This window comes from Nicotiana tabacum, chromosome 13 (assembly GCF_000715075.1).
Source record: "Nicotiana tabacum cultivar K326 chromosome 13, ASM71507v2, whole genome shotgun sequence".
In the NCBI taxonomy this organism is placed as follows: Eukaryota; Viridiplantae; Streptophyta; class Magnoliopsida; order Solanales; family Solanaceae; genus Nicotiana; species Nicotiana tabacum.
This window is the reverse complement of record NC_134092.1, coordinates 115,800,197-115,813,283: the sequence shown is the minus strand read 5'-3', so window position 1 is coordinate 115,813,283 and position 13,087 is coordinate 115,800,197. Positions and strand designations below refer to the sequence as shown.

At 34.0% G+C, this 13,087-nt stretch overlaps 1 protein-coding gene across 1 annotated transcript; it reads left to right on the top strand.

Annotated features, from left to right (window-relative positions):
- The first annotated feature begins 8,504 nt into the window (after window positions 1-8,504).
- On the top strand, window positions 8,505-12,822 carry LOC107786582 (receptor protein kinase TMK1-like). The gene is made up of 2 exons (XM_016608089.2): window positions 8,505-11,124; window positions 11,894-12,822. Exons 1-2 carry the CDS (start codon window positions 8,826-8,828, stop codon window positions 12,424-12,426), a joined length of 2,832 nt encoding a protein of 943 aa, XP_016463575.1. The 5' UTR covers window positions 8,505-8,825; the 3' UTR covers window positions 12,427-12,822.
- The last annotated feature ends 265 nt before the right edge of the window (window positions 12,823-13,087 follow it).

The following is a 13,087-nucleotide window of genomic DNA, read 5'->3' as shown; positions in this document are numbered from 1 at the left end:
AATTCAGTCAGAGACAAAAGTCCTAAAGCTTGTGAAATCCTTCGAACAGTAGGAGTCATATCAAAGAGGAAGCTGACTACGAATAGGACTCCTAGAAGATCTCAAGTTGTGTTTTAAATAGGATTGATTTTGGACTTCTGAACTATCCTTTTACACATTAACTAAAGAGTCATAAGTCATTTACTTGTGTTGAGTACTTGCCTTGTATTCTTCCTGAGTCAGTCTAGTGAATGTGTTTTAGGAAATTGAGTTGTAATCAAGTGTCACAAATAATTAAGTGAGTTGGAGTGAGTATTTTGCTTTACAAGTTAGAGTAATTTGTGAATGAAATAGGAGTAGTAGGAGTACTGGAGAGTATTTAATTACAGTCTTGTAATTGATACATTTTGGCTTATTGTTCTAGGGGAGTTGGAGTTGAAAATCCTATGTGATAGGTCGTGGTTTTTGCACATTTTGAGTTGGGTGATTTTCCACGTAAAATTGTTGTGTTTATTTTATTGCTTATTTACTTTACGCTTAAGGAACACGGTAAAGAATCAGGTTCTTTAGTAATCCATAAGGGCACTCAAACTAATAATTTCTTAATAAAAATATATGGTCTACGCAAAAGTTACTGGGTTCCCGACAACCATATACAATGCTCTAGATCCGCCACCGAATTCACTACTCGTAATGGCTGTTAAAGGGGAAGTGTATCCTATAGAGAAAAAAAATTCATTCCTAGTATTCGAACAAAGATCATCTTTGATTAAGGTTCCCACCGATAACGCTCTTTCCCTTATCTCACTTCTCTCACCTAGGGGTGACAAATATGGTCGTGTCGGATATGGCCGGGTCGAAAATGGGTAATGCAAAAACGGATAAATTATCCGACCCAACTCATATTTAATACGAATAAAAAATAAATTAACCGGCGGATAATATGGATATCCATATTATCTGTGACTTCTTGAATATAATTATTTTGGGAGAATTCCTAATATACTAAACTTGGAGAATCTCCAATTTGAGTCTTCACAAATGTAAAAGTTAAACCCATTAGTTATCTATTTTTTAATTGGACAATATGATTCTTTTTCATATTTGACCCGTTTTAAAAAAAATATATTATCCAACCCATTTTTAATGAATAATATGGGTGATAAATATTTTCTTTCAGCCATTTTTCCACCACTACTCTCACCTATTCCCTTTGTCCTATTTTATATGTTATACTTTTTCCATTTCAAAAAACAATTGACACTATTTTTTTATTAGTCCGTTTCATAAATATTTTCTTAATAGGAAGTATTTATAGTCACACAAATACTATGGCTTATTTAAAATCATGTATCTCACAAGTCTTCTCTTCTTTATTAAAGTTTGTGTCAAGTCAATCAATGACAATATTTTTGAAACGGATGGAGTATTTACTATTTGGAGAGTCAAAAGAATTTTTCTTTGATCGTAATTTTTTTCATATGCTTAGTAAATATTTTAAATTTTTAGTTATTATAACATATAGTACTTTTATGTATTTCTAAATATATAAATTTTATTTCAAAAAACTTGAAATTGTATGTTTAAAGTCATATAAAGTGGGACGGAGGAAATAATTCCCAAATGAATACTTGCTTTTATTCATGAAATTCCAAACTTTAAGTCATTTATTTTTTCTCATATAAGCTATCAAAATAATATGTGATAAAACATAGAAAATAGGAGGAAAATGATGGATTGTGGGGGGGTTGTTGTCGTTCCAACGAGCTTACTATGCTAAGTACTAAACACTAGTTGCCAAGCATTTCCCTTTTTTCCTTTGGGAAGTATGTGTAGAACCGAAAACTTATTCGTGAAATTACTAGTGAAAGCAATTTCGAATTCCCTCTGAAATGAGACATGTAAGGGAGTCACTACGAAGAAATTCCGTAACCGAAGGAAGCTTCGAGCTTTGTACATTATCAATCTTTTGTGTTTTTGTAACAAATTGTAATAAATTAATTTTAGCACTTAAAAGGCACGCATAGTGGAAATGTAACTCTTTTCCCCAATAAAGGAAGTAGTTTTCTTTAAGACTATTATAGATATATTTTAAATTATACAAAATGTAGATATATTTTATAGTTATAGTTTATGAAATATATTTTATAAATACATGAATAACTCAAACATAAATGTCTAAAAAGATTTTGTTTAGAAAGTAAGAAGCGACTCAAATGTTCTTAGCATCAGTTGGTCTTAACGAAGGACTATATAAAAATAGGACCATTGTCGCTTTACCTCCAATATATGATTTTAACTCCATTTTTCTGTTGCTCTCTTTGTGAAGTTCCTTTCCTTTTTATACAATTACATTCATAACTAAAAATATGTAAAATATTTCTAGAAAAATAGGAAGTATTAAAGTGACAAACAACACCCAAATCCTATCCCAAAAAAAATGCAAGAAAATGGTTGATCTTCAATAAGAATGAAATCAGTGTTAGTGTAAAGTTTAAAAGAGTGTTCATAGCAAGAGCAGTGGCGTGATTCAGAGGAAAACCAAATCTGTAGAGTAAAAGAACTAGTTATACTGTGACATTTGAATCAGAACTTTGTTACTACATTTAAGGTATTAACAAATAACTCAATTCGTCATGATTCCTTTCTTGAACAGATTGGTTTTAGATCAACTATTGGCAACGACTATATATGAAATATTACTTCTGTTCTAAAATCATCTTAATTGAAAAAGCAATCTCTCTTTATCTCACAGTTACATGGTGATTGGTTTGGGGCTTCAGAATGCTCTCGTTGTGACTCTCCATGATTTGTTTGAAATGGCATGAATGATAATAATTTAATATATATTATAAGTTTGTGCGTGATTTGCATGAAAATTGTGACAAAAAGAAATGGGATTGAGGTAATTCGAGCTAACATGATTTTTCGGCTTTGCTTATGTAGTTTTCCGATGAGATGTGACGATAGTTAATTTTTAAGATATTATCTATAAGTTGAGTGCCTGTGACAAAAAATAGTTTAATGATTTTTTTAGGAAAATAATATAAGTTTGATGACTATTTGTTGATTAACTCCGTAAAAGAGTAAACCTTTTATGTAGAAGATAAAGAAAATTCTAGATAATACTAGATGAGTTTTGGTTCACACACGTGCCCAATATTGTAAAGTTAAAACAGTTATCTATACTTGTCTTTATTTTGACATAAAATTATACAAAGAAGATATTGAAGCATGTAAGTAATACCGGATCAGATACATATATATATATATATATGATATTGCATATGAATTACTTCATACTATTTACATGCATTTAGAAGCAAAGTCTTCCAATTTGTACAGAAGCTAACAAAACATATATTCGCGAATGTAGTGTGTTTGCAAAATGACACATTCTTTACCTTCCTGCGACATTTATACTGCTTACATTTTATGATTGCAAAATTACATTATTTACATCCACGGGTCCGGAATAGCATAATGTCTTTGTGTAAAAATAGCACGGGCTAGCCAGTTTTCGGACTGGTCATTCAAAAATAGTCAGTATTTGCCAAGTCATTGAAAAATAGCCACTATTTTACTGCAACAGAGACCGGTCCAGCATAATATACTGGGGTTCGGTGCACCTGTGTATGAACTTCCAGCATATTATGTTGGAACTCCAACACGTAGAAAGTTCCAGCATAATATACTGGAGATTTGAGCACCTGTGTATGAACTTCCACCATATTATACTGGGCCGGTATACTTTCCTGGACCTCGTTCTTCTTGTATAAATAGGAAAATGGTATAAATAAAAGAGGTAGAGAAAAAAGTAAAAGCAAAAAAAATTGAATTACTTTACAGCCAAGAATCAAAGTTTCAAACTAAAAACCATATTTTTGCTTTCTTTTTTATTTATTTATTTATTATACAGTTTGATTGAATTTCAATCTTTAAATATGGGTGATATTCTGATTTGGATAGCTGAACAACTAGCAAAATGTAGAGGTTTCATCCAACTCTCTATATGCAAAGAAAAAACAGAATGAGAACTATGGCCAAAAGAATTTCCCATGCTACAAAAGTTTTATATAGGCCTTCTCTTAATCTAATCAATTTGAAATTAGCATTTAAGAACAAGGAGTTTAATGTGTTCCAGAATATTTATCAGGCTATGTGCACTATAATGCAACATAAAAAAGAAAAAAAAGGCTGTAAATAATTGACAAAAGCTATGGAGTTATCAACTTATACATTAATTAAGGTGAAACTAAAAGAACTACAATGTGGATAAGAAAATCCTCATTAAATTAGTGTCATATCAAAAGTTTAGCAATAGGAAAAACTCAAACTACTATATTTTGTCATCTTCATGAATTACATAAGGAGAATTTTTAGTATAGTAAGGGAAAGTGAACTAGAGAAGCAAAGGAGCTTTACATCAATGCTAAAACCAGCTAGCCTTCATTCCAGAGCACATACCAATCAATATTTGTACAATTTAATATTCTTAGCAAAGTGATTAGTTTTCTAACAAACTTTCCTTGAAAATATTAAGATAAAAATAATTAATCACTTCTTCAACATTGTTTATCCATAGCAAGGTTGACATTGCGATAGATGATGAAACATGTCAGGTTGAATAATTGGAGAACATTAGGCATATTAATATAAAGCTGTCAATTTTGACAACATTAAAGTACCCCATATGGAAACTGAATCAGAGAGTAAGGTGTATACTGTCCCTTGTGTGAGGTAGAAAGACTATTTTCTGTAAACTTTACCCTCGGCTCAAGAATAAAAATATAGACAAATCAATAATAAAAAGGAATTTTTATATAAATAGCCAACGAGATTCACTGTTTACTTTTTTTTAATAGATATACATAGATTATATACTAATTATATATGAATTATACATATATATTAAGTGATTGGGTTAACGCCTATATAGGTTAATTCTCTTCCAATAAAAAATCACATTTTCTTTTGAACTGGAAAGTGGCACAACATAATGGGCCTTGGGCCCGCCCTTTACAACTCTACAACATGGACCCATTTGGCGCTTTACAACTGCAGCTTTCCCATCCCGTCTTTAGTTTCTGGTTGTCTTAGAAAATACATAATTTGCTCCGTGAACTTGTGCCGAAAAACTGAGTTTCCATCCCAACTTTTACGGGTGTAATTTTTTCATCCTATACTTGTTCCTATTGAATTTAATTCCTCTTTAAAAATACACAACCATTCTTGTGAATAGTAGTGTTTTACACGCTCGGCCACGTCAGCAGCCACATAGAACTATGTCGGAGTCAAATGCTTTTTTGTTTTTTTAGTTATTTTTCCTTTTTAATGTCTCCCCCCCTTTTATTTACTTTTTTACACAAATTTTTCTCTCTCCCCCCTCCCCCCACGACGCATATAGTCGCGGTTGCTGCCATCTCCATTTTTTCCGGCAATCGAAGAATAAAAACCTATAAAACTTATTATTTGAGTTTGAATTGAAGTATAGTTACTTAAATTGTTGGACCACCATAGCAGGCCCCAAAACTCCTTTCCACCAACAAAACACAGCTTCCATCATAGATAGATCCAGCAAAAGGACCCAACAAAACAACAATCATTTTTATTCCTTTTTTCTCCATGTTCTAGTTAATATTCAGTACCAGTATAAATTAAGAAAATATTTTTTATAGAGTTGATTAGCTTTTGATTTTATGGAAAAGACAGTAAAGAGAGTCACTTGGTGATAGAAGAAGAAATGACGGAGAGAGTGACAGGAGAAATTTGGAGAAGAAGCAAAGTAAAAGAAGAGTACTAAAAAGTTGCTAAAAAGGAAAGGGTGGAGCCAAGAAAGGTTGGACAATTATGCTACTTTTAAGGCTTTTTTTTTTTTGTATTTTACGCATTAACTTCACTCGCTGTACTACATCACCATTTAAGGAGGAATTAAATTCAGTATGAATAAGTATAGGATGGAAAAACGACACCTGTAAAGGTTGGGATTATTATAAATCTGTATTACTGTAATAAATAATTAAACCATTAAACTTTCTGAAATATATAAACAAAACAGAAAGTTAATAATGCTTGTTTAACGAAATAAATTCTGGAAAAATATTATAGGAATAAATCGAGCCTACTGAATATACAGTGTGTCCTTAAGAAAATTATTCCCCTCAAGTACCCAAGGTGCTGGAATATATCCTCCTAAGATAGAGCGATTTAACTCACCGGAGTGTTGGTACTAAAAACGCCGGTGAACAGCGAGCCACTCGAAAGCTGTAAAACACACTGGAATTTTTGTGGAGAAAAAGAAGAAGAAGATCAAAAAATTTCGTAAGGAAAGATTCTGGGATTCAAAGTATATTTATAGAGTAGCTGGCATTATTTCTGAAAAGGTTTGCAATTTCGTAAGGAAAGATTCTGGGATTCAAAGTATATTTATAGAGTAGCTGGCATTATTTCTGAAAAGGTTTGCAACCTTTCAGAAATGTTGGAACAGGTTGTTTGAAATATTACGGAAAAACGAATTTAAAATAATCCGGGCCTGACCGGGTCGCGGGTTATTCCGGATTGAATTTTTCGTTAATTATTTAATTATGTAAATAATTAAAAGGAGTCGGAGTCGGAGCATAGCGACGACGACGGCACGAGGCTTGCCTTCTTCTTAACTCTTTAAGAGTTAGGAGAAGAGTAATTATATATATACCCATCAAAAACGTTTTCTTTCTCCAATATGGGACAATGCCCCTTTGCCAAGGAGGGAAACTCAAATATTTCATTTTTCCTCCATTTCTCATTCACCCTCTTTAATCTACACAAGCTTAAAATCCCAATAGGGATGGAAACTCATTTTTTCAGCATAAGTTCGGAATGCAACTTATGTATTATTCCTTGTTTTAATTTTGGAAGTGTCTTAAGAACAGGCAACGAATTCCTTTTGTGCTTAATAGACTTAACCAATTAAGATTTTTTTTCCTCTAAACTATAATAACTTCTGAAATATATGAAATAGTATTAGTTGACCTTTACAAATTATTGAGCGTAAAAGCATAAGATATTGTAGATTATCAATTTCTTTTTTGGATAAGTTAATTTGGCTAATGTTTTTCCTTTGAACCTTTCTGTTCTCGAATACATCAATACAGGCTTGCAACACTTTTGTAACCGATGATTTTGTATATATTACTGAATTTAGTCCCATAAGAATTGATCGTAGTAAGTTTAGTCCCATAAAAAATAAAGTGTTTGAAAAAAAAGAAAGATATGTTACTAGTATTTTTCACAATTGGAGCTTGTTTTTCTATTGTATTTTCTAGAAAATAAAAGTATATTTAAGATTATTGTACAAGATTTTCTTGTCAACTTACTAATACTTTTACTAAAACTAATAAAAATTATCCGTTTGACAATTAAACTAAAGTACTGTAACTCGTTGATAATGATATGTTATATTATCACCATTGTTTATAAAAGTAGTAAAAAAAATTGTTTATGCACTCATCATAAGCAAAATGTATGCCATCCACTTGAGACTCTTCTTAAGATTTAAATGAGGTTTTATTCTTTATAGTGCTAAATTTTAGTTTTCCCATAAAGAAAACCTTCTAATTTTCCCTTTTTCTAGAGAACAAAAAAGATAATTCGTATTACGCTGATTGCATGTGTAGAGAGCAAATCATATTACAAACATCGTTTCTCTTGTCAGTATAAGACTACGTTGCTATTGTTTACTTTTTATCTAGATAGTGTTGTACTAAAGATTTTATAGTATATTCGTGTACAGCTTATGACTCAGTTTCATCGATTTTGGGAGATTTGATATAGGTGTTCTGTTTCGGATTTATTATAAGTTTATCGAATTATCTTATTATCTTAACTGTTAAATTCCCTTGAGTATTCATGAATGTTAGACTTACTTAGTCTTATAGCAAGTTTGGCCAACCTTCTCCAATCCTATAAACACCTTTTTTTAAAATGCTTTTCTTTTTTTTAAAGTTGAGGTGTTTGGTCAAACTTTTGTAAGAAAATAAATATTTTTGAATCGAAGCATAACCATTTTTTGGAAAGCAGAAAAAAAATAATTTCATTCCGGAAGCATATTTAAAAGCATTTTGGACAAAAATATACTTAGAAGCACTTTTAAAAGCTTGGTCAGACACTAATTGCTACTGAAAAAAGTTTTTCAAATTAATTTAGTCAAACACAAATTGCTTCTCATCGAAAATATTTTTTTGAAAGCACATATCAAACTAAGCTGATTTTAGATGCTTGACCAAACATTGCTATTAATAAGATACTGCGGAAAAAAAACTTTATATGCTCATTTTATCCCCCAACAATTGAACTAAATAATGATTTATGATAGATTGGTTGAACCACTTGTTAGTCTGTTTTAGGACATCAGTTTCATTTCCTGTTAACAATAATAAGAATCATAAATTACAAAATCATATACTTAACATACAAATGATTACAACTAGTTAGGGATATATGTATTTATACTTAGGAATTTAAACAAAAAGAAAGAAGCAATTGACAAACACAAAAATCAACTGCCAACTTGTCCTTTTTTTGGACCATGTTCTCAAGAATCATCCAGCTTTTAGTTACTTCATTTTGCTGCTATTACAACTTCCCATTCTTAGCTTTTCAGTTTTTGTGGGTCCCTTAGTTTTGTGGGGCCCTTTCCCTCCATGTGCTCTTGCTCTACTCTCAAGGCTTTGCTTCCTAACTCCAACAATCTTCTTGAAAAACTTTCTGCTAAACTTGCTATAAACAACTCTCAGTTTCTTGTTTGAAAAAAAAAACTTCTTCTTTTCTCCTTATAATCTCATAAAGTTTCAATCTTTACAAGAAAAATGAAGACCCTTATTGGGTTAAAGCTTGTAACTTTTCTGGTTCTTGGGATTTCTGCATTATTTTCTGGTGCAAATTCTCAAGAAAATGATGCTTCAGTTATGTTAGCTTTGAAAAAGAGCTTAAACTCACCTCAAGAACTGGGTTGGCTTGACCCGGATCCATGTAAGTGGGACCATGTGGGTTGTTCAGATGATAAACGGGTGACCCGGATCCAAATTGGTCACAAGAATCTTCAAGGTAATCTCCCTCAAGAACTCTCTAAACTAACTGAGCTTGAGCGTTTAGAGCTTCAATGGAACAATATTTCTGGCCCTTTGCCTAGTTTAAGTGGTTTAAGTTCATTACAAGTGTTAATGCTTAGTAACAATCAGTTTAGTTTCATTCCTGCTGATTTCTTTGCTGGAATGTCTTCATTACAATCTGTGGAAGTTGATAATAATCCTTTTCTTGGTTGGGAAATACCTGAGAGCCTTAAAAATGCTTCTTCCCTTAAGAATTTTTCAGCAAATTCAGCTAATGTTAGTGGGAAAATTCCTAGCTTTTTAAGCCCTGATGAGTTTCCTGGATTGGTAAATTTGCATTTGGCTCTTAATAATTTGGAGGGTGAATTGCCCTCTAGCTTTTCTGGTTTGTTGCTTGAGTCTTTGTGGTTAAATGGGCAGAAACTTAGTGGAGGAATTGATGTTCTACAAAACATGACATTCTTGAAAGAGGTTTGGTTACATTCCAATGGATTTTCGGGCCCGTTGCCGGATTTTTCAGGATTAAAGGATTTGGAGGTATTGAATCTTAGAGATAATTCCTTTACAGGTCCTTTGCCAGCTTCTTTAGTGAATCTTGAGTCTTTGAAGTTTGTTAATTTGACGAATAATTTGTTTCAAGGACCAATGCCTAAGTTCAAAGATTCAGTCTCGGTTGATTTGACGAAAGATACAAACAGCTTTTGTTTGCCACAACCAGGTGATTGTGATCCTAGAGTAAATACATTGCTTTCGATTGCAAAAGCGATGGATTATCCAAGGAAGTTTGCGGAGAACTGGAAGGGAAATAATCCCTGTGCTGATTGGTTTGGTCTTACTTGTACCAATGGTAACATTACAATCGTAAATTTCCAGAAAATGGGGCTTTCAGGGACAATAGCTCCTGAATTTGCTTCACTGAAGTCACTGCAAAGATTAGTTCTTGCAGATAATAACCTCACAGGTACAATTCCAGAGGAGCTGACCACGTTGACCGGCCTTGCGGAGTTAGATGTGTCAAACAACCAAATTTATGGAAAAGTACCAGCTTTTAGGAATAATATGATTCTGAAAACTGGTGGTAACCCTGATATCGGAAAGGATAAGAGTGATGTAACTTCCCAAGGCAGTACTTCTCCAGGTGGTTCGCCAGGCTCTGGTGCTGATGGTAATGCACAAGCATCTCGTAAAAAGCCCAATCGCTGGATTGGAATTGTGTTATTTTCTGTAATTGGGGGTGTCTTTGTGCTTTGTTTGATCGGAGCAGCAGCTTTCTGTCTGTACAGGAGCAAACAAAAGCGTTTTAGCCAAGTGCAAAGTCCAAACGCCGTGGTGATGCAGCCACGCAATTCTGGTTCTGACAATGATAGCGTGAAGATCACAGTTGCCGGATCCAGTGTTGTCAGTGTTGGTGCAGTTAGTGAAGTTCATACCGTTTCTACTAGTGAAACCGGTGACATTCAAATGGTTGAAGCAGGGAATATGGTGATATCCATTCAAGTACTGAAGAATGTGACCAACAATTTTAGCGAAGAGAACATACTAGGGCAGGGAGGCTTTGGTACCGTCTACAAAGGAGAGTTGCATGATGGAACGAAGATTGCCGTCAAGAGAATGGAATGTGGATTCATCGCTGGGAAGGGGCTTACTGAATTCAAATCCGAGATTGCTGTTTTGACCAAGGTCAGGCATAGGCATCTTGTTGGACTACTTGGGTACTGTCTTGATGGGAACGAAAAGCTTCTAGTCTATGAATACATGCCTCAAGGAACATTAAGCAGTCATCTTTTCAACTGGAGAGAGGAGGCGCTGAAACCCCTGGAATGGACAAAAAGACTGATCATTGCATTAGATGTTGCTAGAGGTGTAGAGTACCTTCATAGTTTAGCCCACCAGAGTTTCATTCATAGGGATTTGAAGCCCTCAAATATTCTACTAGGGGATGATATGAGGGCTAAAGTTGCAGATTTTGGACTTGTGCGACTTGCTCCTGAAGGGAAAGGTTCTATAGAGACAAGGATTGCTGGGACATTTGGATATCTGGCACCAGAATATGCAGGTATTCGTTTTTCTTACGGATTTGTGTCTTTTGATGCTAATTGTTGCTTTAATATTTGTATGCAATTTGTGCCTAAATAAACTTGGTTTTAAGTCCAACCTCTAAAGTATTAGTTGTGTGAAGCTTAGGAGATGGATCTCACGAATGCTTGTTGAGAATTAGCAGTCATTTGGCCAATAAGAGTCAGATGATTTCTTTTCCTTTTTTTGTGATAGGTCGATAACAGTCGGATGATTATTAAGTGTACTTCAAGAACTCAGCTTCTTTTACATTGATCGGCTTTCTGTTTTATAATTGGTCTATCCTATGTGTGCAAATTTATTTGTTGTATATTGTTATGTTTCCCTTTCTTAGTCAAGTCAAATTAAGGTTAAGTCCATAGGTAAGAACTTGTCATTCACATACGACAATTACTGTATTATATCAAATTTCCTTGATCCTATCAACCCCTTTAGAGTTATGATCACTTAGTTTCTGAAGGTTGATACCCATACTACAGGAAACGTTATTTCCTGATGCTTGCTTTGCACCATCATTTTCTGCTTTAGCATAATCTCACACTTTGAAAGGTCATTATTCTTATAACAGAAAATCCTCTTGTTTTTTTCTCCTTATTTCCCCTTAGTGAAAGTCAAGAATCTTAAAAACATAGCCAACCAAATTCATTACTTGCATCTCGCTTTCCTGATTGTGATATGTGCATAGAAGGAGATCTTGTTATGTAGATACATCATTTTCTAAACTTGTATTCTCTTGATTTGTTTGCCAGTAACTGGGAGAGTTACAACCAAGGTGGACGTGTTCAGTTTCGGTGTGATTTTGATGGAGCTCATCACAGGAAGAAAGGCTCTTGATGAAAGACAACCTGAGGAGAGCATGCATCTTGTATCATGGTTCCGAAGAATGCATCTGAATAAGGATACATTCAGAAAAGCAATCGACCCCGCGATTGACTTGAGTGATCAAGAAACACTCGCCAGTATCAGCACCGTAGCTGAGCTAGCCGGTCACTGCTGTGCAAGGGAACCATATCAAAGGCCCGACATGGGTCACGCTGTCAATGTTCTTTCATCTCTTGTGGAGCTCTGGAAACCATCCGAGCAAAGCTCAGACGACATATATGGCATTGATCTTGATATATCACTGCCTCAGGCTCTTAAGAAATGGCAATCTTATGAAGGTTCAACTCACATGGATTCATCCTCTTCTTCTTATCTTCCTAGCTTGGATAACACTCAAACTAGTATACCTATTCGCCCCTACGGATTTGCCGAGTCATTCACATCTGCTGATGGAAGGTGAGAAGTTGGCATTCTTTTATCTAGGTTTGGTTGTTCATTCTCTCTGTTTCTTCCTCCTTGTCGCGAGTCACAAGCAACATTTTTTAATTTTTTTTTTCTGTTTTATTTTCCTGCTTTTTAACTCTGATGCTTTGATCTAGTGTGGATCCAATGTAGTTTTGGAAAATTGGTGGATAGGGTTTTTTTGGCTTAAGATTTTTGTTGTCTTTTGACTCTTTTGTATAATGTATATCTCTCTCTCTCTCTCCATGTTGATATATTGTGGTTTGGTTTGGGAATGAAAGGGATAGCATCATTCACCACTAGACCATAGTACTTTGTATTCTTGAATTGCTTTTTTAGGAAAGCAGAAGTTGCAAGCTGTATTGAAATGTAAAGTGGCTTTGACGTGTGCAAATCATTAAGTTAGCTTTTTCCTTATAAAGATGCTTTTTCAAGCAAACTGTGAATTTTTTGTTATGATTACAGCTGAACTGCAGACTGCCTTTTGCCATCACAGATCAACAGCATAGTGCCTTTAGCCATAGAATTTAGTAACCTTAGGTGAAATCCTTATAATAATAAAAAAGTACAACAACAACAAAACCAGTGGGATCCTACAAGTAGGGTCTAAGGAGGGTTGTGTGTGCGCAAACCTTACACCTACCCTAGAGGGCAGAGAA

What these genes read in the sequence shown, in the direction of transcription:
- LOC107786582 (XM_016608089.2), top strand. Translation starts at nt 8,826, where the DNA reads ATGAAGACCCTTATTGGGTTAAAGCTTGTAACTTTTCTGGTTCTTGGG. An exon ending in TCTGGCACCAGAATATGCAG is followed by an intron (nt 11,125 to 11,893) that starts GTATTCGTTTTT and finishes TTTGTTTGCCAG; the next exon opens with TAACTGGGAGAGTTACAACC.